Source organism: Motacilla alba, chromosome 20, assembly GCF_015832195.1.
Source record: "Motacilla alba alba isolate MOTALB_02 chromosome 20, Motacilla_alba_V1.0_pri, whole genome shotgun sequence".
Lineage (NCBI taxonomy): Eukaryota > Metazoa > Chordata > Aves > Passeriformes > Motacillidae > Motacilla > Motacilla alba.
Window position 1 is genome coordinate 6,350,927 of NC_052035.1, and position 26,049 is coordinate 6,376,975.

Here is a 26,049-nt window from a genome sequence, read left to right on the forward strand (position 1 = left end):
CCGGGCACTCATGCATTTCCGAACTCCACAGCAATCTCCCTCAGCACCCAACAGAGCGCCAGGGAACATGGCCTCTGCCATCATCACCTCTTGTCTGTATGGCCAGGAGTTCTGTAAGCTCACTTTCACCCACTGAGATCGCACCCCGGCTGTTCTGCACGTGATTGTGCTGCTGAAGCGCTGGATGAAAGCACACAGGAAACTCGAGCCGCAGGCAGCGCAACTCCAAAGCAGCTCCCGCAGCACCCGGCTCCGCCCCATCCTGCACCCGCGGAAGGGTCAGCTGCGAGGCAATCAGAACCATCACCTTCACAAAAGCCTTCTGGTGGTTTCCCAACTCAAGAGGCCTCACCCGAAAGTCAGATCAGCATCAGCACCAAGAATAAGAAGCTGCAGCAGCAACAGTTGGATGAGTCAAACATGTTGAGTGCACCTGGACCCTTACTGCGGCTGGGCCAGCTGCAGTGCCCTTTCCCAGAAAGACAGAATTACATAAAGAATGGAGACACCCCCTCAACTCATCCCTGCTGCAGAACAGCCTCCTCAGCTCACAATTTCCCCAAAAGAGACAGCAAGGATGAGAGATGTTATGTGAAAGGGTGAACACAGGTGGTGGTCTCTCAACAGGAGCAGCTAGCAGATGCAGGGATTTTTCTTCTCAGTGCTGATAATGCTATCAACATGAGTCACACTGGGAGTTTGTGGACACCATAAAATAATTTAAGATGTGTAGTATGTGCATACATTTAGGTATGTCCATAATGGCTGAAGAAAATGACAAAGTAGCAATAATTACAGACATGGAGGGATCACCACGTAAAGCCATGGCACAGGGCAGAACAGCGGTCAAGCAACAGCTGGTTCGATTTTGTCCTAATGCCTTCATTGGTCAATCATGAGCAGCCAAGTGATACTTTCCACTGTGCACACTTCTGTGTTGCCACACTCTGGGAGCAGGACCAAGCTTCCTTGAAGCTTTCAGGCTGCCTGGCATCTGCTGCCTGGCTGCTGCCATCCATCCCTTCAAGTGCTCTTGTGTCCAGTGCACCTCTGCTATTTTGCACTCTTGGTGTTCCTTTAGCACAGCCCAGTGTGAGACCTCTGGGTGTGCAGAGGTGAGGCCAGCCCTGTGTACAGAGCAGGTATTAAAAAGACTCCCAAGAAAAAATCTCTGATATAAGCAACAGGCTTTTCTCATTTACAGTGTGTTTGACCCTACAATATGCAATGACTCGGTAAATGGCAATATGTTACAAGTATGCCCTTGATGAAAAAGAAGAGAAATATTGTTTTCTCCTCCAAATCTGGGAGGGTGTGTGGGAAAGTCTCCCGGTAAAGGAATGAGTAACTCAGTATTTGTAAACCATGAATCAACTCACACAAACTGAAAACTGAACACAAGTGGTGATTTTACTACCACAGGTTTCAGCACTACTACAGCAAAGACAACAGACAACCAAATGATAAAATTTTTTTTTATTATTCACTTTTGAATTCTTTTACACTTTCCTGATTATTTTGTGTAAGGTGAAACTAGAACTGTTTAAAAGACATACACAAATCTAGTACATCAATAACCAGGTATTTCTTTTTGCTATACTATTCTCACAACCACGTGTGTGCTAGGCAATATAACCGTCACAGAAGCAAACTTTAGGCAGAATACTGGTCAGTAAAAACAAAGCGAAAAGAGCTACCAGATATACAGACAGGCTCGGTTCCACATTCACTACTGCATTTATCAAGCGCCAAGTATTAACTGCACAATTTGTTCAGCTAGTAGAGGGGAGTTTTAAAATCAGTGCATGAAATTCTCTTCAGCAGACAGATGGACAAACAGATGGATCCTATACCTAAGTGGAATGTGAAGGCAGGGGATGATACCACGGGACTGATAGGTGACTATTCCTAATCTTTTCCACTGCATTATTCACGCAACTCTTACTAGGTTTTGTTTAATGGGACATGTTTGAAACATGACAAGGTGAGGACGTTTGGAGCTCAAATATTACAAGCATTACAGATGTGTAGGTCTGCATTCCAGTACAAGATGGGAAATCCTGAATATTTGAGCCAGTACTTGAGTTAGTTTCCTGGTACTACCAAAGAATGGCAGACAAGAGCTGAAGAATACAACAGCACTGGCAGCCCTCAAACACCCAAGGGAGAAACCTGTCCTTGGTGAGGTGCAGGCCTCATCCACCATCCTGACAGCACCAGGAAGCAAAGAAAGGATGATGCATATGGGAGTCCAAAACTGCTTCAATGGAGTTTAAACGGGTGAAAGGGTCAAGGATGAACAGAGTCCAGTGGGAGAATAAAGTGAACTAAAAGATGGCTCAGTGGATTACTTTAAAAGTTTTCAGGATAAATTGAGAATGGGAATACCATGGAGATTCTGATTTACCTAAGAGTAAAGTAATGCAAAAGTGGCAGATCACTTCATGGTATCATTCAAACTAATAAGGCCATTCAAAAAATTGAATCTTCTCCTATTGCAAGTCCATGGCAGCGAACCAAGAGTTTTTACTACTGAAGAATATCTAAGTTGTAACTAGGTAAAAGTTATTGCTGTGGGAAGGGGCTTAGTCATGCATGTGGTATGAGCATGAAAGCACTTTGAGAAGTCAAACCCCAGTTATCTGCCAGTGTAAAGAGTTTGGAAATCAAGCTGCTAACTCCCCTGTTTCCCTCCTCCCCAAAACAAACCCCATCCCCGGAAAGACAGGATTGACAAAGTGAGCTTTTGACTGAAAGTGGTGCCTCAGACTCGGTTACAAATGTCTACAGAGTGTGCCTGTTCAACTACCTCATAGCAGTGTCCCTAACTGGAATGCCATACATTGGATTGTTTTCCTTCCATGCCCCAGTGTCACAATAGAATCTCTATAACTTTCTGTACAACTTTACAACAGAATTGTACTTCAACTATTTTGGTGCCAAATTAAGCTCGCCAGAGTTACATAATTGATGTCTACTTTTCTACCAATAAGAGTTTTGTAAAGTCAATTGCAATCACAAAACCCTTTATTATTATTATCATCACAGTGTTCAGTTAAAAATATAAACACGGTAATCGGAGCTGTAAATGTTCGGAATAGGAAAGTTCGGAATGCCATTGGAATAACCGACCTCCGCTCTAGGTACACAAACACCAACCAACCGGTTTTACCCCACAGACAGTTTTTGCTACGTTGAGGTTGTGAAAGTCAATGTACTATTCTTTTTGCTTGTCGCACAAAGGGATTATGTGTAGGATACAGGGTGACATTGAACATATAGTGAAGCGTGACAGCCATTAGTTCTCTCCCTCCCCAGCATCCCCTTCATCTCCCTGGTTTTCCGACGTCCATAGCTGTAAGGAAATACAAACACGTGTTTATGCTGGAAGCACAGTTAATTACAATTGTCAGGAAAGGGAAGACAGCGTAATTAGTAGTAGCTGTGCAATTTTCTCAGCTAAGAGCAATGCAGAACTGAACTTAATAGTAAAGCTGAAGAATAATAAACTAGAACATGAATAAAAGATAAGCGAGAAGCTAGCACAAGCCAGGAAGTTCCACATAAAACTGTTGAGAACAAACTCCACTGTGTGTTACAAAAGGAATCTGAGTTTGTTACAGCAGTTAACAAGTGATTCGTAGTTTGAACAAGCAAGTCTAACTGGTCTGGTTACAAAAAGCACCGCAGTTAACACATGCAGTTAACGCCTCAGAAAAAGCTTTTAACGGCACAGAACCGCATCAGCTTTCAGATGCTGAGTCCCACTTCAGAGTGCAGCAGCCTAGAGTGCAGTGGTTTGCCCCATGGTACTCACAGTGAGGTTGTCCCTAAGCAGCTGCATGATCAGGGTGCTGTCTTTGTAGGACTCTTCATTCAGCGTGTCCAGCTCTGCTATCGCTTCATCAAATGCCTGAAAACATAAACACGGCCCTTTCACACTCAGCTTTCTGAAGTCACTTCTGCTTATACAGAGCTTAAAATCTGCCACATTACTACCCACATTCTATAAAAACTGGAAATACTAGAAGCTATATAAAAGCTTCTAGTATTTTTCTTTTCCACCACAAGAAGAAATGTAAAATGAAGTGAGCACCAGATCCTAGACAGCCAGGGGAAAACAGAAGTCTTCAGGGGTGTCCAGATAAAAGCCCATAAAAACTTCACTAAATGCCAATACCAAATACAGAAGAGGCAAGAGCACTCTATGTGTCATGCTGAAAAATGGTTCACACAGCTTGAAGTCAGGTTTAAGACAACACTTAAAAAACAGAGACTTTCATTAAAAAGGAAGGTCTCCCTGTGAATAAGCAGTGAAAGACAAAGGTACCATTACTTGAATGAGTATATATTTATATATATTCTACATGAGTCAGTAGACAAGAAAATGGAACACAAGATTTTTCGACAGTGGGGAGGAAGGTTTCCAATTTCTTTTCAAAACAGCAGAGGAAATCAGGTATGTTCCACTAGAGATTAACAAAGCCATTCTTCCCATCCATCTGTTACACATGAAAATCAATACAGTGAGTCTGAGAGCTGTAACTGCTATTTCTTCATTCAGGTTTCAAACAGATGCAAGCGTTTTAACTAAAAAAAGCAAGAACAGCAGCAGCATTTTACAGCACAGCATCACTTCTTGCTACAAAGTCTTACTCAAGTGCATAATAAGAACACAAAGATTCACCTAATGCCATGCTATTCAAGTTACTATCAGACAATTTTCACAGACACAAAAAGCTCCATTTAGAAGACTAATCCTATTTTAGGAAGAAGGCTAAGGAAAAAATGACTGGCTATTTGTTTGCCACAACCCATCACAAAAGCTCTCTTTGGTCTCTGGAGAGAGGCACACATGCATATGGATAACAAGGACATTTAGGGCTACAAAGACTGGCACACAGACAACACTTCATGTACTGGCTAAGTGCTTCAATTTAAATAAATATTTCACTTTAGAATTGCTAAATTAATTCAAGTGTTTTCAATTCTGACACAAACACATTCTAAGAGAATTAGGTGGACATTAAACAGAGGCAATTTGTCTTCTCTGTCACTGGAACAGCTGCAGTAGCAAATTAGCCTTACTCAAAGCTAAGCTAGACCAGCAAACCAACTTACCTGAAAATATACTACAATGACAACCATTTTATGACAGCATTCTTAAGGAATTTGATATGAGAAAGCATAATCATCTACAAAGTGCTACTGTAACCATGTAATTACCTCCTCAGCCTCCACAAAAATTGGTGATATGAAGAGTCTGCTTACCGTCTTTGCCAGATTACAGGCTTTTTCAGGAGAATTTAGGATCTCATAGTAGAAGACAGAGAAATTTAGAGCCAAACCGAGTCGAATGGGGTGTGTTGGCTGCATCTCTTTCTTGCTAATTTCAAATGCCTCCTGATAAGCTTGCTGGGAGTTTGCTACCGTTGCTGCAAGAAGCAATGACAACCACATAAATACACAGTACATCTCTCTACTTCACGAAGGAAGCAATTAAATTCTCAGCCTAGACTACCATGCCACCAGAAATTCATACAATTACCTATGCATAGACACTTCTTTCAATGTTTTTACGTGCAAAAGCCTTCCACTTGCTGAACAATTAATGCTGAAGTAGTTTTTTTTAATAGAAACTAAAGTAAAATTTATTCAATAAATTCCAACCAATCTGAATGGACACAAACTCTACTTAAGTGTTCTGGTTTAAAACATTAATTTCCAGCCCAGCTGAAGAAGTCACAGTTATCAATAATAAATCCAGATAAAACCACATGGGGCAGAAGAGGTAACTAAACTGCTGCAGTTAGGTCATGAACTTTGTATTTCAGGTTGGGGTTTCAGGGCAAAGCCAACAGTCCCTTCCTGGCTAATGAGTAACAATAAGCTCCATACTGACATCAAGCTAAGTTTGCAAGACATGGACTACATCAGACACAGGAATTCAGACAGTTCAACACTGCTTTTCCATTTCAGAATTTATTACTCTAGAATCCAGGAACCCAATATCCTATATTTGTATGCAGAAACTTTGCAAACAGTAAAGACTTGAGCTGAATTAATGGTTTAAACATGAGATCAAACTATGCATTTTCTGTAAGAAAGAAACCTACATTCTCTAGGAAAGTGATTTTACACTGCCACATATGCTTGAAAACTAGCTGCTGTGGTCAGGGGCTGCAAGCAGAGTTTGACTGCATTGATGAACATCTGTCAAACACTTTTATTAATTTCAGTGAAGTCTTTCTCCTAAAGTGACTTGCACTGCACCTATCTTCATAACTACAGAGCAGCAGTGAAAAGAAATAAATATGTGATGTTGGGGAAAGGAATACCAGTGGGTTTTATACTTGATTCTGCTTGGTCCATAGAGAGAGATTTAATTTCTACTTACTTTGCTTATTGTCCCCAGATGCCACTTCTGAAAGGTACCTGTAGTAATCACCTTTCATTTTCAAATAGAAGACCTTGCTTTCTGGCTGCGTGGCATTGACAATAAGGTATTTATCCAGGAGTTCCTGAGAAAGATTAAAAAAAAAAAGTGGTGTTTCCTGAGTCATAAAAATAATGTCTGAAACAGAGCCATTGTTACAATGGTGAGCATGAACTGTTCAAACAGTAACAATGACTTCTGTCACGGCTTACGCAGACTCCCGTGTTAATCTCTTTGCCTACTGCTGTCTAAAGTCTGGGAAAAAAAAGATAAACTACTCGTAGCCTAATCTATGGAGAGCTGAAAATGTGCTCTGTTGATCCTACCCACAATTCCCTCCTGCAGGATCTGAAGGCTATCAGGGCTTAAGCCTGCTGATGCAAACCCACATCCATGACCAAACTAATGAAAAGCAGCAGCTGGAAATTAGCACATCTGGTCACTTTTGCTGCCACAAATTTGAATTCTATGCAGAGCTGTGAAATTGTCCACAATAAACTGATTCTGTCTCCAGCTGAAAAGTTTGACAGTGGCACAGGCAGCACATGTGCACTCAGAAAGAGATGCAAAGATTGACTGCACCGACAACATCTGCTCCTGACTGATGTTAAGCAAATGGAACAGCAATAAAAGGAATCCCTCTTGTCTGAGTGAAAGGAAGAGCAAAATCAGTCAGGGAGAAAAACTACACACCTTCTCCATGAAAAAAAAATTACTAAACAAGACTCAGGACATCAGCATTCATTAATTAAGGAATTTAAAGAGCAGGCTTTTTAGTAGGACTCATATCAGTGCCCCAGATCTAAATTTGTCTTCATGGCAAACCCCCTCCAGCCAGCAGCCAGGGGTCTTCAACATGGCCTTGTTTGCTTTTTGCTGCCAAAAAAAAATATACCCTTTTATAACAAATTCCCTAAGAAGCAAGCTAAATGACTTAGCTCCATTCTAGGAGCTAGAATTGGACCCAAGTACGTAGCTATGCAAAATTATTCCCCTGCTAAGGTGCTGCAGTGTCTACAGCACTACTAAAATTCCTTAAGCCTCTCTGAAGAATGCTGCAGTCCTAACTACTGTTATTTTTGCTGTTGGATTATTACCAGAACATCATTGCAGATATCCTGCAATTCAGCCTCAATTTTCTCACGATATTCTTTTCCCATCTGCTGTTTCTTCTCGTTTCTCTCTGTTTTCTGTTCGATGCTGGAAATCACACGCCAGGACGAGCGACGGGCACCGACCACGTTCTTGTAGGCCACGGAGAGGAGATTCCTTTCTTCATTGGACAGTTCGTGTCCCTGCTCAGTGACAGCTTTCATAGCAGCAGCCATGTCATCGTAACGCTCGGCCTGCTCAGCCAGCTTGGCTTTCTGTACCAACTCACTTTTATCCATGGCTGTCCTGCAATGAGCGAGGAATAAAAAGAGAGAAAAATGTCTCGATGGTCTGCACTGGGAAGGTTCATGCTGAGGCAGATCTTACAGGCAGTAATAAAAGGGAAATCTATCAACTGTAATAAAGTAATACAAAGGGTTTCTTTTAAAAAATGTATTTGACCTTTCGCCAAATGTGTATCACTTCTATGTGTAAATGACTGATGACAATCCCGAAGATATGAAAGCATCATTCTTCAAAATGCAGCAGAAGTCATACTGGCATTAAGCACAGCCCTATGAGAATCTCTCCTCTCTCCTTTACCAGCCATAGCTCACTCAGCTGGGGAGATATTAACCAAGAAACTGCCAGGTTGCTGGGGCTTTTTCAGCTTTGTGTGTTTGTTGTTGCCTGTTTCCCTCCACTGCAGTACAAGAGCAACTACTGAGGAGCACTGAAGCACTGGACAGCTCCTTCTAACACTGAAGATTTTTGGCAAGTTAGAGGAGATGTTTCTGTGGGTTTACATAAACCATACCCAGGAAAGCTGTAGTGTTGGCAACTATGAAAAGTACATTTATAATGTTCTGCCAGAAAATAACGTGGGTTATTTTACTTTTGCATCAACATACACACAATGGACGACTCTACACAGCTAGGGTGGCTGCAACCTCAGGTTTTCAAGACCTTTTAAATAACATTGACATTCATAAAATCTGAATGGAACGTGGCCCACACAATGGTCACTGCTACAAAACAAATTGCTTATATGGAATCAGCTTGTTTATCATTTCTGATAATACCATTTAGCAACCAAAGCTGTGAAAGCACGTCACAAGGCCACAGGGTCGCTGAAAAGCTTATGCCGGGAGAATGAATAAACCATCAGGGCCAGGCTCACAGGAGAAAGAAAATAAGTTTCTTTGCCTTTATAAAATGGACCTTGATACTTCACAAACCTACAGAAAACCCAAATTAATCCTTAAAATTTCTCCAGGTGAGCAGTTTCACTTTTGTACACATCCAGAACTGTTATTCTCATCAGTACTGAGCAATAATTAGCCTCTCCCACTCCTAAATCCTAATCAGGGCTCTCACTGTCTAGGTAAGTTGTCAGGCTGAGACTTACAGCCTAAAAACCACTTCTAAAACAAAAATAAAAACCAAACAAGAACAGTAAGTTTACATTTGTATTTCACAGACTTCTGATCATTACAGAAGCACCTACAGTCCTATTAGAAAGAAGCAACACGCTGAGAGACATTGCTGCAGACTTTTTCCTGGCTCTCATCTTTGAAGATTCCAGTCTGACAGGCTTCTGATGGAGAACATCTTGCACGCACTGCTCAGCTTGTATTTTACTCCAAGGATCACCTACCACACTTTTATAGAGGAAAACCAGTCCCCTGTACCAAATCCTCAAACAGGACAATGAGACACAGACCCAAATTCCAATTGTGATACATTCCCAAATTCACACACTGCTCACACTGCTGAGGATGATTCCAAACTACAAAATTATTTTGAGATGAGCACATTCTGTACCTCCAGATGAAGATATTCCACTTCAGAAAAAAAAAAAAGAAAAGAAAAAGAAATCACCCAGGATATCAAGTCAAACACTGTTATTTCACATAAAAGTTCCTGAAGTAAACCCAGCAACCAAATGTACCTGCTCTGTATCTGCAAGTCACACTCACTCCTGCTTTGTGTTTGATTCTTTGTAGATTCTAATACATCCATCTTCGTAAGGCACTCAAAGTAAGGACAAGGAATACTAAAACCAGCCTCCTGGAAAGGGATCTGGTAAGTAAAGGTGTGCTCCACTTCAAGTGCTGTGTTTCAACCAGTGGATTCTGGGACCTATTGAAAGGTGCCACAGAGACTTCAGATCAAAGTCCTCAGATTTGTTTTCATGACAGGGTGACTGGGGGCAGCAGTGTGACAACTTGTGGTAAGGCATGATTCATTTGGTTCTCTCTTCCCCAGTAAGCTTTTACCCTGGGGATATTACCATTGGTTTCCACAGGCTTATCAAACAGCTAGCTCCTGATGACAGAAAAGGTTAAGTGGGATTTGTGATGTGCTTTGTTTCTTCCTACTTTAAAGGCTATCACAGCACCAATGCAGGACAAGCCCAAGGAAATCATCAGACCATTTCCCCTTGAGACAGTCTCTCCCACTTTTCCCTGTTGAGTCTATCAAACCTTGTAAACCATTCCCTAAACTCAGCACTATTTGCAGACTATGTGCTTAAGGCAGGAAGTAATTTGTGAGTGGTATTTCTCTAGTCACTCACTAAAATCTGAACATGAGCAAAGTACACCTGAAGAATGCATTTTACATTACAAGAGCCAACTTTAAACAACAGGACATTGAAACGAAACAGTTTCAGAGCACTTTTAGTTTCTTCATTGTCTGCACAGCTTCTAGAAGTATTTCTACAGCAAACACCTCATCTTCTCCTCTTCTTCTCATGGAATGTGATTGTTATGTGGAAGCAGCCTGCTTGTTGAAATGCAGAGGCAAGTAGCTCCAACTGAGTTTACATTTTGCCATTGAAAAGTCACTTAGTTTTATCTTTGATCTGCACTTTGCCAATAGTGGTCTAATCTGTAGACAAGTCATCTGTGCAGAATTCTGTTTACAAACAATATAGTTTAGTTTTGAAAGGGTGCAGAGTTTGTTTTATCAAGCTCACTGACATATTTATATTTAGATGCAAGACAGTTCAGAGGAGTCAATCGGTTCATATAAGGACACATGAAGGAAATCACAAAGGGAACAGCACATGAAGGAAAACACTGGGGCACACAGACCTAATGGATAAAAGAGATCCAGAAACTAGTTAAACATATCCATTATACAAGTAAAATACCAGCACAAAGATTAGAGTGTTGCTTCTCATCAAGCAACTTTCCTCAGCAATGTAACTAATTTATGCACATGAAAGTCATTTATGCATATATGAAATTCAAACTCATCACTAAAGATGGAGCTCCTGAGTACTTCACTGGCTTAGTTTTGACACAAGAATTCAGTGTACAGAGGCTTGAGTTTAGTTAATTTGTGTTAATATCGGTACTGTTAGTAGGCTTGCTATGAAACACAAGTATTATTCAGTAACATGGATTGAACAGAACTTAAATGCAGTAAGAAAATCATTGCCCACACCAAAATATCTGCCAATGACAGTAAGCCTACCATTACTTCCTTCCCAGGATGCTGCATAAAGGAACACTTAAAATCCTCATTTGATTCTCCATTGCTTACCTTGTTAGAAGCTTGGAGAGAGCTTTGCAGAGCTATGCTGGCTTGAGCTCCAAAAGAGGGAAGTGTTTGCCAGAAGGAAAAAAGATACAAGGAAAGGAGTGATGTTTGAAAAGGCAAAGAAGCAACTATCAGTTATAACTGGTCCCTCCCAGAGAGGAGATGAAAGCCACACTCTAACAATGGACCAGTGTGCCACAGTCTGAAACAAGCAAAGCCTAGAGCTAAAAATACACCTAGGCCACACACAGAAGCCATCTACCAAAGGTTACCTGCAGCTAGGAGCAAAACACACAGAGGTGAGGAACAGGAGGCTGACAGGAATGGTCTATTCTAGCACTGCTAAAGCCATGCCATGGTGGCAAAGGGAAAAGAGGGAAGACAGAAAAAGGAGCAGAGACGTGCAGATCACAGCCATGGAGGAGTCCTGAAAGTTGCCTGTTCTAAGCAGAAGATTCTGATATTAGATGCATTAACACAGTTCAAATTCTTAAGACACTGTCTTCTTAAGAATCTGTCCAACACAACTTAGTAGCCCTCGAAAAAGAAGTGGCTGGACATGGTTCACAACAAGGAATGCCAACCACTGCCCAGCAGTCACAGCCAATAACACCAGCCACCAGAAATTTCTATCACCTGAAGTCCCACACTCAAAATGCAATTTTTTTACTATTTTTTCCCTCCATCTCCCATACGGCCTAGAGCTCTTTCAATCGCTCCTACAAATGCAGAAGAGCATGTATGCAGGCACTGTAAGTTACAAGTGCTTACTCACACTCCAGAAAAGCTTTACAGCTGTGTGGACAAGACTGAAACATATCACAAAGCATCAAAGGGAAAGGTCATACCTGCAAAACTCATTAGTTTGTAGCTGCCTGCATCTTTCAGTGAGTGGAAGATGCAGTGAGAAGGGGATGGTGTGGCCAGCCTGGGAACAGCACCTGGAGTCAGTACACCCATGGATCTTTCAAGAGTGGATGGACACACAGAACTGGAGGTTTACATCTCGTTAACAGCTGAGGGGTAAAACTGCAGCTACTGCTCTTCAGAAGACTGCAGGATTTTGAGAACTACAGCTTACTCCTTAGCACTTATTCCATCTGCTCTGTAGCCTTTACTGGTTCCCATTCCTATGGGCTCTTTAGGACAAAGCAAAAACGAATCAGAACTAACCGTGCTTAAAGTCTGTAAAAATCAAATGAAAACTGACACTGAAAATAATCTGGCTTATATAACATATCGAACTGACAGAACAATGCTAATAAGCTTACGTTGGTCTGAAGTCTGCTGCTCGTGATGACCTGTTCTTCTGATGCTAATTAAGTCATTGATTTTTGTGCAATGTTTTTCTCTCTACAGCAAGCATGAGAATCTATCAGACCAACACTTCCACGTTGTAGAAAAGAACTGGTGAGGAAGCAGTGTAGTTATTGGTTTGACATACTGGTCCCTAACGAGTTGAGCAGAGCTGCAGGTTAACAGACCTGCATATTTCACAGTGAGAAAGGAACACAAAACGAGGTTTGGTGAAATGGGAGGCAATCATACTTCCCAGTCATAAGCTCTGTAAGTCCACTCAAATTCTAACAGAAAAAGCAGCAGACTGGTACAGAACTTGCAGTTCAATACTCCAACAATATGTGAACACACCTTATTTGATTTCTGGACAAGCAATTCATTCTGAAAATAAATGTTCACGTGAGGTGAGTGGTATCTCAAATTACAGGTCTATAACTACAGAGAGTAAGAGCTCTGGGGACATTATTTCTAAAATAAACAGAAAATCGTTCTCCACCATTCAGGTACACACATGCTGACACAAGCACCTGCAGGATGGGGATGGCATTCCCTGTCAACTGGACAGTGCTTCCAACATTTTTTTTTTTACAGGAAATGGAGTGCAAGATGAGTGCAAGGAACCTTCCTTGCCTTCCTGCAGTATTAGGCATTGGATTTTATTACTTGTGTTTCTCTAGATGGTTCCCTCAAAGGCTACCATGGGTTGTTAAATAACTGGTTAGAAAATGAATGGCTCTGGTAAGATCTGAACAGCAAAATCTTCCTGTCAGAAGCCTGGGTATAACAAGTTCAGTAAAATATCCTGCAAACATAATGAGGGAAAAATGAACATGACTTCACAGCTGTGATATTCTTGCTGACCTTGTGCAGCACGTAACTTCAGCCTCCTCTGCATCTACCCTGGCCTTCGGCTCAAATCTCTATGCAAATGTTGAGATAAAATTAACATTCTATAAAGCCATGCCTCACCCTGCTCTGGCCATCTGCTGCCATCATTACTTGTTGCTTTGTAAAATTGAATAAAATGACACTCAATGGTTTTCAGTCTCCATAGAGAATTACAAAATGCCTGTGACCACTACCAACAGCATGTGGGACACTGATATTGCACGGACATCTTAAATTTAGTGACAGCAGCCTTGTTTTCCTAATGCCAGGCTGAAAAGCAGAGCTCTGCTCCTGCCCATGGCCCTTTGCTCAGGACAGCTGCAGGTGGAGGCATGCTGGCACTCCCACAGCACAACATCCCCACATGGCAACACCTTTTTGTTCCAACCAGCACAATTGGTTTTGGATAGAATCCAGGTGGAAATTGTGAGTAAACCCAAAAAATCTTCCCCCGGGCATAAAGTTCACGCCAAACTAATGTATTCATATCACAGGTAAATCACTTTTGTTAATAATAAACTGACAGTATTTATATTACAGGGTGGGGCAAGAAATGTGGCCATGTAACAGACACAGTACTGTAATGCCTGGTATTAGGATACCACACGGATCAGAGTAGGAGCTTTTACCTCATTAACCAAATAATTATTTACTGAGCTCCTCCTCATCCGAGTTTATTCACATGCATCACAAAAAGCTGCATACTGGCACAGGCCTGCTCAGGAAAAAATAAAACGACTCAACATCAAAATAGCAGAGATCAGAACATGCGGTACTGACATAATGAGGTTGAGAAAACTGCACCAGGCCCATCTGTGCAACGAGTCTATCACTTTATTGGTATCGATTTAATAAACAAAATATGATACAGGGGATATTTCTGCAGTCCTTTAATATGAAGGGAGAAAAAGGCACTTGTGTTCTTGTTTTCTTTTCTAGACCAGATTACATCTCATTACTGCTTTAAAATAAATGTAAGCACATCTTCTTTGATATAAAAGAATTACAATTTTTGACTGAGGTGTCCTGTGTTAGTGAACATGTGAAAACACAAATATTCCTACAGCCACTGAAGACATAAAACATTACAAACATTGCCCAAGTCTCTGATATTTTTCCATGGGAATTCAGCTTTTATGGTGCTGCATGATGTGTTTTTTTGTTTTCCTATCACTGGAAATGTATTTTAACTATAAATAAGGAATCTATCTGAAAGCAACCAATTTATATTGTGATCTTTGTGTGAGAACAATTTATGACACTACAGTGATTGCGTGCCACTGTTATTTCAACATCCCAATTAATACCTGGCTATACCTACCTCAAACATAACCCACAGCCGTTAGATCTGGGCTACTGCCCAGCCTTTCTGTAGGCTGGGACTGGCTTGAACCAACCTTCTCTCCCTCTGGAGTCCTCCTAAACGCATCTCCATTCCCAAATGGACACGAACGATCAAAATCGGAAAACAATACACGCATTTTGTTCCCTTCTAAAGCGCTCACACACGGCCATGACCACCTACGCGGGCCGGCTCCCAGCCACGGGCACGGCAGCAGCGCTCTCCCGGGCTGGGCACGGAGCTCGTGGCCCCGGGAAGCCCGAGGCCGGCCCAGGCGTGCCGCGGTGCGGGCGAGCTCCGGGCAGCGGCGCTCCGGGCCCGGGCGCGCAGCCCTTCCTGCCGGGCGGGCCCAGGTGAGCGCGGCCGCGCCCCGGGCACCGAGTGACTCACCGGGGCGGGGCAGCGCCGGCCGCTCGGGGAGGGGCGGCGCCGCCCGCCCGGACCCGCCGGGCGAGGGTCACACCGTTACCCGGGCCGGGGGACGCGGGACCGGGGAGGCGGAACCGGGGACCCTCCCGCGGGGACCCCCGCCCGGCGCGCCCGCCGCGGCCTGCGGCTCCCCGCGCGGGGTGGAGCGGAGCGGAGCGGGCCGGGCGGGGGCAGGCCGGGGCGGGCCGCCCCGCGGGCCGCGACGCCGATGCCCCGCGACGCCGATGCCCACCCCGATGGCGGCCGCGGGCCCTCACCTGGCGGCGCGCGCGGATCCCACGGGCGGAGGCGACGGCAGCGGCGGCCGCTCCACGGACACGCGCACACACCCTGCGGCGCTCGGCCCCGCTTCCGCCGCGCGGCACGCCCCTTCCGGCGCCAGGGGGCGCCACCGCCCCGCGCGCCGCCCCGGCGGGACGGTCGCCATGGCGACGGGGCTCATCCCGCCCGGCCCGGCCCGGCCCGGCCCGGCCCTCAGCGCGGCCCGCCCGCCGTGTGAGCTCGCCCCGAGCGGGGACAGCCCCCGGACACACCGCTCACACCTCGGCACCCGCCGCGCTGCGCGCTCTTTGTCTCCGCGGAGCGCCCTGGTGCCGCAGGAAGCGCTGGGGTGGGAGTCCCCCGGGGAGGGGGTGCTGCGGCCTGGAAGTGCGGCAGATTCTCCGGCAACAAAAGAAAGAGTTTCTGGTTTTCTTGCCTTTTCGCGCTGCTGTTCTTTGGCAGGACCTCACGGCTGTGACCTTCTGTGGTCACAGAATCACAGAACTCATTAGGTTGGAAAAGACCTCTTAAACCATTGACTCCGACCCGAGACTGACCACCTCCGTGCCAGTGAGAGCATGGCACGGAGCACCGCACCCGGTCTGAAACACCACCGGGGACACTGACTCCACCACCTCCCTGAGCAGACCATTCCAAAGACACTTATAAAGCACATATCCTCAGAAAACAGGCAGTGAGGTTATTGTGTGTGCCCTCAAAAATAAAATTTCACTAATGCTTTGAATTGCAAAATCACCTTTACATGCTGTTTTAGTAGCAGCTCTTCCCTACAACTTCAGTTGCTTGTTTTCACTGAAAAATCAAGATCCTTACTGGCTAGATAAGTTTTATCCAACTAATCAACTACATTTTCTTGGGAAATGGCAAAAGAGAACATTTTTGGGGCATGAGGAGAAGTCTAGCTTGGTCTCCAAAAAGGAATCCAAGAAAAAGAGTTCAGTTTTGTAATCCATATAATCCTTTTGGATAAGAAGTGACAGGACACACAACTCAATTGCACTGCACCCAGATCTCAAATTTATGGCAGCAGCACTTGTCAAAATGTTATTATTTGGGCTCAGTTCAATTACAGCATCCCAGAGTCCAATTTTCTCTTTACTTTCAGATACAGTCCTGGGCCCATCAAAGTCACTGTCAGATTCCTTTTTGGTGATGGAAGGACTTCATTAATTTCCTGCTTAGTCTCAGTCCAAAGGTTAATTACTTTGGAAAGTCAGAAGGAAAATTACTTGGCACCCACAAGTTATCTTAAGCTGCAAACACTGATTCAGATCCATTAGCTGCTGTCATCACTCTCTTTTTTTCTTTTCTAGGCAAAACTTGTTTTCCCCCTGATCTACTCCATAGTCCTTATCTTCTCAGTTTCTATTTGGGCCATTCCCAGTGTTCTTGCTGAGGCCTTGGGGGTGCTGATTCATGGCAGAATTACTTGGTTTTGGCACTCCTTGCCTGCATATCTGTGTATCACACTCAGTTTGCAGAGGTGTGCTGTCGACACCAGTTCATTTAGACTCCCACTGTGCCTCCCTCACCCTTCTCCCCTTCCTGCCTGCATTGTCACAGATCATGCCTCTTACTTCCAGTGAGGTGCACCGAGCTCCTTTCATGCAGCTCCTCCAGTTTGTCCACACAAAATTCTCATCATCCCTGCTGAAGTGCTCGCAGTCCTTCTCAACTGGCACTTTTGGACCATGCAATCCCCACCCCAGTATCCAGGTAGGACAGTTCCATGCTGTGTAGTCATAGAGGGGAAGCATCACCCTCTGCTTCCACAGAGCTCCTGCAGCTGGGCCCCTGCTGGGCCAGAGGCCACTGAGACATGACTGTGTTAATGACACAGGTCATTCCTCCCCGAGCTCTTCCTACCCTGGGGCCTTCCCAGTCCTGTGCCTGGTCTGGTGCAAGAGATAAGCAGGACACCCTATTGTCACTGTAGGTCTACTCATGAGGGAAGAGAATGATGCATGTGACTCTATGTTCTTAAAAACTGAATTTATTACTTTATTATACTATATTATATTAAAAATACTATACTAAAATTATAAAAAACCCTTACTAAATACTAAAAAAATAATCATGAAAACTCATTACTCTTTTCAGTCTTGACACAGCTTAACCCTAATTAGCCAGTGAGTTAAAACAACTCACACCAAAATCCAATTAAGCAATCACCTGTAAGTAAACAATTTCCAAACACATTCTACATAAACACAACACAAGAAAAAATGTTTTATTTTTCTCTAAAACCTCTAGCTGCATTTCAGCTTCCCAGAAAAAAAAAATCCTAAACAAAAAAAATAATGTTCAAAAAATGTGAATACCACAGCACCCTGCAGTTCCTCCAGGGATGGTGAAGGCTGGAACCAACACCAAACCTCAGCTCTAGAAAAGCTTGCACCAGCAGCAAGTGGTTCAATGTGTCACCTTTCTGAGGAGGAAGTGCACATTGGCTCGAAGGATCTGAGACGGGAGATGCCAAACTCTCTGCAAGACCAGCCTTTAGCTCAGGGACAGGCTGGATCCATGAATAAACAAGCACAACAGAGAGACCAGCCCGCCTGGCTCTCCAGCAGAAAACATCCTGCTGTGTGCTTTCCAAAGAGCCACATTCCAGGTGGAGAAGTGTGAGGTATAAATGGAACTTGGCTTTAGAAGCTTGTTGGTGTTAACCCTGTTGCTGCCCTGAGAAAGTGAGCTGAGCTACAGCCTCGCAGAGAGTAAACCAGAGGGGAGGAAATCACGGGATTTGCTCTGGAAGAGGAGACAAGGAAAAGGGGGAAAGGGGCCGAGGTGGAGCCCCTTTGCTGGAGGAGTGGTTCTTTACAAGGACCGAGACCTGAGCCCCTCCCCGGACACAGCCCAGGCTTCACCCCTCAAAGGAGGCTCTGCAGGACGCCGGGGCTGCAAGGACGCTTTGTTCCAGTCTTTTGCACCTGATTCACTATCGAGAGAGAATTTCCATCTCCAAACTACTTCTCTTGCACTGAGTTAGTACTCAGTACCAAGAGCAGGTAGAAGTGGAACGAGCTCTTTGACAAAGATGTCAGCTGCCAAGCAGGGAGGGCTGGCCCTGCTCCCCGTGCGAGCAGCAGTGTCAGAAGCTGTTCCCAGCAGATGGCACAAGAGCTCGAGCTGCTCCAGTCTCCGCTCTCGGCAGCCCGGACCTGCCCTCAGGTGTGTGGCTTCTGCTACAGGAAAAATGAACCTGAGATTTGTACTAAAATAAGCGCATAAAGCTGTGTTCAGAAATGCCATGCTGACGAGTCGCTCAATTTTTGTGATTTTTTTTTTTTTGTTTTGGTAATTTGTGTAGAAAGCAGTAGGTTTCAGCTGCTGTGGGTACCAGAAGCAAACAGTTGATGGCACTGCATGATCACTGTCCCTGCAGCCTGACTGAGTGAAAATCGAGTCCATGCTGTAGGAAAGACACTCACAAAATGAAATTGCCGCCTATTAAGTATATTTTATTTCTTGATTGTTCTGGTAGTCATTTCCCCAATCCTCTGCTCTGTGTATGAGAGTGTACAGCCTGGATGTTTCAATCGTTCTAGAGCTGGATCTGACAGATCACTAAACAGTGGATTAGGTGATGGATCCCACATGGAACTGGTGTAGTGGTTTATGGCAGCTGACACAACTGACCTGCTGGAGCTGACAGATGTCCACCAGAATTCCATCATTTGCCAATGCTGGTTGTGTGTACTTTGAATTGCACATGATGGCCCTAAGAAAGGAGACTGGTAAGGAAGCAACAAGGAACATGAAAGAGCAAAAAAGTATTTTTAAAATTAATATTTCTGCAATAGGAATTTTTAAAAAGCTCTAAGGGAAAAACTTCTGCAAAACATCTTGTATTTTCTCTGTGAGTAAGCTGCTTGTGACATTACAGACTGCTGTGATGAAGTTAAAACTAGAATTTGGTTAGTTAGAACTAAAATTACTACTAAACTGGGCTCAGGAATAAATATCTTGCATAGGATAGAACTATTAATAAGTTTAATTAAAGCAACATTTAAAGCAAAGAGCATCAGGTTTTCCTCATGGTCTGTGCCAATTAAATGCTAGACTAAATAATACTTTGTTTGGGCATCTTTCAGTCCTTCCTTCTGTCCAAGAAATGCAAGTGATTTAGTGCAGCTTCTCTATTAAATGTGATTTGGACAAAAGTCAAATGGCTGTTTTAATTTGAAGGTGTTTAAAGGTCTGAAGTTGACTTTAGAGAACTCAGTTAAGAGCATAATTGCAAAGCAACTTACTAGAAGTAACTGTGGGAGCATGAAAATATAAATGACCTAAATAGTATAAAATAGTATGATGGGAAATGTGGTTGGAACAAATGTCTTGGATGGGATAGGAATTCAGCTCCAGGAATGCAATTTTGGCAGTAGTGCCCCAAACAGAGAATGCTATTTCTGGGGAAATGCACTGAACTCTGGGTCATGAATTAAACTCAGGTAATTTATGTTCTGCTCATAAAAAGTGGCAGTGCAAAAAAACCAAGCAGAAATGGAATGGAATATATTGCTGTAAATTTTGTAGCTGCTGGGACCTGGAGAGTTGGCGTGTACTTCTGATGCCAGGTAATGCCTAAGAAAAGTTTAAGCCAAGGAACACATAGCAAACCCTTCAAAGCTGCCAACTCGGTGACCCTAAGGAAATCCAGTTTCAAAGAAGCATGTGAAGAGAGGTTTGAAGAGGTGACGTCCCAAACCCTGAACTTTATTTATTAGCTGTTTCTGACAAGCTCTAAAGAAAGGCAAATGTCTTGATATTTTGAAATTGCCTGGCATGTGTTCATTTTCATAGGAAACTCTGATCTTTAGGAAATACCAATATTATTCCATTTCCTGATTTCTCATTCTTTTCTCTCTTGGTATTTAATACCAGTCTGCTGTGTAGAACTTCCAAGCCAGTGTCTCTTCCAAGACTTGGCTGCCTGGGTCCCACAGAGCTCCAGCTTTCTCACAACCAGCTATCTTCCAGGTGCCTTTGAAGTGGGATTTCTGCTGGAGAAGCAGCTATGGGAGAAATAACCCTCCCTGTGGTAAGGACAGGTAGGTCTGCTGAGGTTTTGATCTTTCACTCCTCAGCATGTGCAGGTCAGCTGGAATTCTTTATGGGGAGATGCAGCCAGACGAGAAACCTCCACTTGGCAGAGGGATGGGTCCCTTTGGGATTTGGTGAGATCAGCTTGGACAAGTCCAGGCCCCTTATGGAAAATTGGGAGAAAAATCTCCTTAATACACAGAGTGGTGGAGCTCCTTCTTTGGTATAATGCATAGGGGAGCCTGGCATGATGTTTTCTCTGGATGTCTCCGGGGAAAGGCAGCTTCTCTCCCAGCAATATGGATCTGTTTCAGGCCATACTTCAAAGTCCAGCCTGGGTTTTTGGTGTTTGCTTTTCTCCCTTTAAACAGGAACTGTCCAAAGGGCTAAAAATCTGAAGTTTAAAGAGCTGTACAAGCTGCCTGGAGCTCCAAAGTGTTTCTTTATAATTAGTATAAATGCATTAAATATTTAACCTTCATGCTGTGAAAACCCTGACTTTTAAAAAAGAATTTACAGCACAGGGTGGAGTTTTATCTGCTCCTAAATAGGGCAGCAATTTCCTTCTTTCCATTTCTGCCCCAAATCTCAAATTCCAGAGTGCAATGAATCAATTGCAGAGGAGGAAATGACTGTTCATCCACCTCCCTGTGCAATTGACTCTCAAAAACTTGATTTTTTTCAGACGAGGCAGGGTGAGAGTTCTGAAGGAGCACAACTCCAGCTGGATATCTGTTCTTCATTCTGGCTTGTGGTTCAAGGTGTCTTTTTCTTAATAAGCACCTGCCACTAGACTGTTAATAGTTTAATAGTCCACAGCTTCCAAGGAAATGCTTGCCAGCAGTCAGAGCTGGAAAATAACTCAGAGAATGGCATAGGCCTGATAAAAGGATTAATAAATCATAGCCCTGAGAGCTGTGAGTTCAGTTTTGTCTGACACTGGCTCCATGGATTATTTTGTGCATTCAGTGCTCTTAATTGCTTTTTCTCCCAGGAAGTTTGTGTGCAGCTCTGGGATAGATTTAGAGAGTTTTCCCAATCAAACTGAACTAGATTTCTTCCTAAATTATATTTAAACTCTGGTCCTTACAGTAGACACTTGTATTTGAGCTGTACTGAGGGGGCTGAAAAACAGAGAGGGGAAGGAGTGACACGTCTTCTCATGGCAAAAGTAGAATATTTTTGCAGAATAAAACTGCCAGCCATTTCAACCTAACTCTGCTATTCCACTTTTACTGGAATTGTTCCGTCTGTTTCTCTGAAAATGAAAGTCTGTTTCTACTCCTGCCACCTGCTATTTCCATATGAAAAAGCTGTTTGGTTATAATGAAGGTACCATTTCTCCCAAGGGCGAAGTAAGGACATTTCATCACACTGCTCTTCCTGAAATTTCACTAACCAGATTCAATATGTTACTAGATCTGATCTACTTTTCCACAAAGCTTAAAGCCTTTAAGGGAAACCTCAAGTTCTGTGTGAGTATTTACAAAACAAAATGTCATTTCCCTGCTGAACTGTAAGACAGTCTGATCTGGCAAAACAAAAAAGAGAATCCAAAACCAAGATTCACTTTAGCTTTGAGACTTACCCAGTGACAAGGTTTTGGAAATCACAATGCTTTCCAAGCACAGAGCATATTTTTATCCCAGGCAGAAGTCAACAACAGCGTAAACAAAAAGTTCCTTCATGCTGACCTTGATGTGAGCAGTGGGGGGCAGTTGAGATGGCCAGAATTTGGGTTCCTGAGCAAGTCAGCATTTTGCAGATTCATTTGTGTTTTTAAGAAGCTGTTTAAACTGTCCCTTGACTCCAGGAGAAACTCTCCAAATGAGTCACTTTTGATATCCACCTTTTAATGAACCCCTTGACATCATGAGCATTGTTCTCCTGCTTTCCAGGAACAGAGCAAGAAAACAGTCTGAAGGCTGATACTGGGCCACCTGAGTTTCCTCAGCAGGATTCCTGGAAAAGAATCATGGAAAATTGATCCTGCTCTTAACATTTGTACAGCTGACTCAGTATCTAACCCTTGACAGAATGTACTCTGGAGTACCTGACACCCAGGAGTTGATAGCAAAATTAGTTTGATCTTGCAGGCCTGGATCCACTGCAGGAGATTCCCAAGTGGCTGATAAAGGCTTTGGCAAGGGAAAGAGCAGGGGGTCTGCCCTGGGCCATTTGCTGCACTTTCAGCTGTGCCTCAAGTCACCTTTTCAGAGCAGTGCAGACACAAACATGAATCAGAAAAGATTGCACAGTTACGAAGCTCTTTTCAGCACTGAATCCTTTTTCCTGGTAGCCTGGCAATCCCCTGGGCTGAGATACACTCTGTGCTTTGTCCAGGGTTAATAGGTATCATCAAGGTTGGAAAGGTACAGGCTGCATTCAAGACTGAAGAGAAGACATAGCTGAATTCTTTTTTTTTTTTTTTAAATCCCCAGAAAGCCATCAGCTGTTACAAGAGCTCTGGTCAGGATTCTACAGCTCCTTGGAGACTATCCAGGCTCATAAAACACACTAGGCTTCTTGCTGCTTCTTTGACTCCTTTAGGTTCCAGCCCAAGTTGAATCCTGGAGGAATAAGGATTGGGGCCCATAGCAGACTGAGGCTTTCTTGAAAATCCCAATTGACACTTCCCTATTAATATTTAAGATCTGCCTGCTTTTTTTCAAGTCATCTTTATTTCAGGCCTGGTTCATTTATCAAATACTCACAGATCAACCAAAGGCCAGGACAGTACATGGGAATGTGTTAACACGTTCACTCTTGGATTGCCAAAACATTATCCAATTATCTATGCTAATGCCAGCTGCTTGGAACATGGAAAGCCTTTCAGACAGAAAAAACTGTGGTAAAGAAACAATGAAATGAGAGTAGCTGAAGATGTCTCCCCAGGCTGGGTGAGACAGAGATGCAAAGGAATCATCACAAATGCACACCTAAACATTTTGCAAACATGAATATATCAAGGAATGAAGTCTGTGTAGCCCCAGGAATAGAGGTAGAGTGTGTCTTTTTTGTTTAAATCGGTTTTCTGACAGATTTCTTGGAGGAAGCGCCACAAAACTGCTGTAAGCCCTTAACTACAAGTGCTACCAGCCACTAGATGTCCCAGAGCTGCACTCAAACTGCACCTATCAGCTGCAGACAGGGGGAGGGCAAACTTGGCAGTGCAGGAGACAAGGTATAATTTAACAGACCAACTGATTTGGAATCAGCACATCTATGTCCTTCTTTAGGGCTTGTAATGTACCTCTGATGGTGCAAAGAAATAAGGGATCTGAACACATGGATCTGAGGAAGAGTTTCCACATCCCAAAGCTGGTCTTGCTTTATTTATTGTTACCTTAAACAAGGGTACAGCAACACTGCTGCCACAACAGGATAGCAAAGAGGGATGGGAAAGCTGACACTTCAGTGTTAATCAGCTCCTCAGAACAGCAATATGGAACAGCAGAAGGCAAATATTTCTGATCTTCTCAAGCTGCTGTAACTGATCTACACGTGCACATGAAGGTGCAATGTCAAGTTGCTTTTCTTTTCCTGTTCCTCGTTTGTGGTTTAGCATCTCTGCTCAGCAAGCTGCAATGATGCAAGTTTCTATGCACACATGCACTGTTCTGCCCCCACTGTTTCTCCCTTCATTTAATTGCTTTGCTATAATGTTCAGAAGTGTTGTGATTCTGCATTTGACCCAGGAGAAAGTTGTGAACAGCTCACTCAGAGGAAAAATCCAGAAAATGGCTCAAGCATGGCTTGTGCTCCTTCCACACAGAAGTGGTTTAGAAACATTCATTTTTCTGACATCCTGATGCCCACAGGACCTCCTTTAGCCTATGTTTAACCTCCCTTCTCCTCCAGTTCTTGGCTAATTCTTCCCTCTGAACAATCTTTATGATGATCAGCCATATCTCTGCTTGTATGAAGCCTTCTGCAGCGCTGGAGTGTTGTGTTAGGGCTCCCCTATTTCTCTTCTCTGTGCTGCTCTGCTGCTTGATCCATCTGATACAGCCCAAGCAAAATAACTTTGCCTGACATGCACAGCATACCCTGGCACTGCTCTGAACACACCCCTTACACATGGTTGGGATTTTGGGGTGCTCAGAAACCCTTGGGAAAAATCCTCAAAGCCCACTGCTCTGCTTCCTGCTTGAAGTCATCTCCTACACATGATTTTTTCCTGATTATTAGGGAAAACAGAGACTGTGGTCCTGCAACGCTCCCCAATCTGCCTCTTTCCTGTGGCACTCACTTGCCACACAATCGCTATTTCTTCTCTGTCAGAGCAGTAATTTAATAACACATACCAGGATCCAGCCAGCATGTCCAATAAAGGAACAGAAGCAATTTAATGTGATTCATGATCAGTACTAATCATGACAGGACTAATTCTTTGGCATTCATTCCTCAGAGTAAAGAGTCAAGGAAAAAAATATATTCTTGATTAGATTCTAAGAAAGTAGAGAAGACTACAACCCCTTCACAGGCAGAAAGCAAGGGCAATGAATCCAGGACATAGTTTTTTTTTGTAAGTGACCCCAGGCACTGCTGGATGAGGAGGGAGAAAGGATTGTGTCAGAGAACTGTGGTGCTGCCACTTGCCTCCTTTAAACCATTCCTGCCACAGTGTAAAAAATTTCAGGAGACAAGGCTGGACATGACAGTAAAAGGTTCTTGAGGTACTGTGGTGTCTTGCTTGCTTCCCCTTGATATATCAACTACTAAGTAGGGTGAGATAGAAATGGGGCTTTGGATTCAGAAAGGTTGCATGGGGGCATCTGCTCTTCATTCTGGTGCAGAATGGTGGTGTCATTTGTGCTTGGCAGGTCCTGAGGATGAATGAGAGAAAACTAATGAGAACATCAGAAAGAAACCATTTAATAATGCTTCCCTTGCTAGGAAAATCCATCGTGTCAGTCTCCCGTTCCTTCTACCTTACTTACAACCCAGTGACACTGGGTGACATTTTTAGCTTAGTCATTTCATCAAGGCTGTGAGATAAATCACTGCCCAGTGCGGGAAATGAGCTCAGCAACATTTATAGCAGTGTGGGGTATCATGAAATCTTAATTTAATGACCTTTGAGTAAGAATAGAGGCAAATATACACCCCTGTCAGGTGACCACATCCTGGACTCAATCAAATCCTGCCATCTACTTCTCTGGCTGTTCTGATCCTGTGCTGCAAACCAGCCCAGGTCTCGGATGATCCTCTCCTCCAGTCTGATGGGAGTGCTCAGAGAGTTCATTTCTGCAGCCAAAGCTGCAGGCCAGAGGGATGAAACCCTTTCCCAGGATGCAGCAATGCTGATGAAAGAGCTGTCAGTCACCAGGACTGCCAGGCAGCTGATGGTTAATGCCATCTAAAGGCAGGCATGGAGGGAGCAGGAGAGGCTGCAGCCTTGCTCTTCTGAAGCCTGTCTGTGGCCATAGGAGCCACAATCAAGACCTGTTACAGCATTATCTTATCACATTCATCTGACAAAGCTGTCATTTTGCACTTTGGGCCTGGGGAAGCCCCATGATGGGCAGGATGGCAGCCAAGCCTCGATCTATGCACGATGTGAGAACCCTGCCACAGTGACTAGGGACCTCCTGTGGCATGTATGACCCTGTGGCTAATGGCATTCACCCGGGCAATAACAGTGAGGGGTCAGGACAATGTCCTGGGAACTGCACCCCAAAAG

At 43.8% G+C, this 26,049-nt stretch overlaps 1 protein-coding gene across 2 annotated transcripts; it reads right to left on the reverse strand.

The window, feature by feature from the left end:
* Positions 1–1,461: 1,461 nt before the first annotated feature.
* Positions 1,462–15,419, reverse strand: YWHAB (tyrosine 3-monooxygenase/tryptophan 5-monooxygenase activation protein beta). Of its 2 annotated transcripts, none has more exons than XM_038159065.1 (6): positions 15,293–15,419; positions 7,534–7,834; positions 6,398–6,521; positions 5,272–5,435; positions 3,818–3,913; positions 1,462–3,355 (listed from the first exon to the last, which is right to left on the reverse strand). In XM_038159065.1, the coding sequence occupies exons 2-6, from the start codon at positions 7,825–7,827 to the stop codon at positions 3,299–3,301; spliced, it is 735 nt and encodes a 244-aa protein (XP_038014993.1). In that variant the 5' UTR covers positions 7,828–7,834; positions 15,293–15,419; the 3' UTR covers positions 1,462–3,298. The 2 variants fall into 2 exon arrangements, with proteins under 2 accessions (XP_038014993.1, XP_038014995.1); XM_038159067.1 differs by lacking the exon at positions 15,293–15,419 and adding an exon at positions 11,081–11,485.
* Between the last annotated feature and the right edge of the window lie 10,630 nt (positions 15,420–26,049).

Bases quoted from the DNA above. Each gene is read 5' to 3' on its own strand.
- YWHAB (XM_038159065.1), bottom strand. From the start codon at position 7,827: ATGGATAAAAGTGAGTTGGTACAGAAAGCCAAGCTGGCTGAGCAGGCC. The intron at 6,522-7,533 runs GTAATAATCCAA...AATCTTTCTCAG, and splicing joins ATATCTGCAATGATGTTCTG to GAACTCCTGGATAAATACCT. The intron at 5,436-6,397 runs GTAAGTAGAAAT...TGCTTCTTGCAG, and splicing joins ATCTGGGGACAATAAGCAAA to CAACGGTAGCAAACTCCCAG.